We start from the raw sequence: 385 nt of genomic DNA, 5'->3' as shown, positions 1-385 counted from the left end.
GACAAGGACATTCTTGGTTAACAACATTTGCATCATTCACAACTTACCTCATCACGTTCCTTCAGCTCTGGGAACTGAGTCATCATGTAATCAATTGGGGAAAGATCAAGGTCAAGAAGTTCGTGGAGATGCTGATGATAACGAGCAATTCTCAAGTGGGAATTTTTACGGATCATGCCATGAGTCGGGGTCAGATCTCCATAAAGAAGTTTTAGAAGGGTTGACTTTCCTGCACCATTTGGCCCTACCAAGGCAAGCCTTGTATCCAAATCAATACCAAATTCCAGATTCTTGTAAATATATGGTGTGCTCTCCTTGTAGCGGAAACTGACATCTTGTACCATGATTACCTGAAATTATGAAGATGGTGTCATGTGTGTGTTCT

The 385-nt window shown here is 41.6% G+C and overlaps 1 protein-coding gene across 1 annotated transcript in view; it reads right to left on the bottom strand.

Moving 5' to 3' along the window:
- The window catches only part of LOC119589267 (ATP-binding cassette sub-family F member 2-like), a gene marked incomplete in the record, with an annotated part of 10709 nt that overhangs the window by 2769 nt on the left and 7555 nt on the right, over positions 1-385 (bottom strand). Inside the window, 1 exon segment of the mRNA XM_037937886.1 lies at positions 48-350. Coding sequence (XP_037793814.1) covers positions 48-350 — 303 coding nt within the window.

The sequence above is a fragment of the Penaeus monodon genome, chromosome 25 (assembly GCF_015228065.2).
Source record: "Penaeus monodon isolate SGIC_2016 chromosome 25, NSTDA_Pmon_1, whole genome shotgun sequence".
Taxonomy (NCBI): Eukaryota; Metazoa; Arthropoda; class Malacostraca; order Decapoda; family Penaeidae; genus Penaeus; species Penaeus monodon.
The sequence above is the reverse complement of the archived record's forward strand: the minus strand, read 5'-3'. Positions and strand labels throughout refer to the sequence as shown.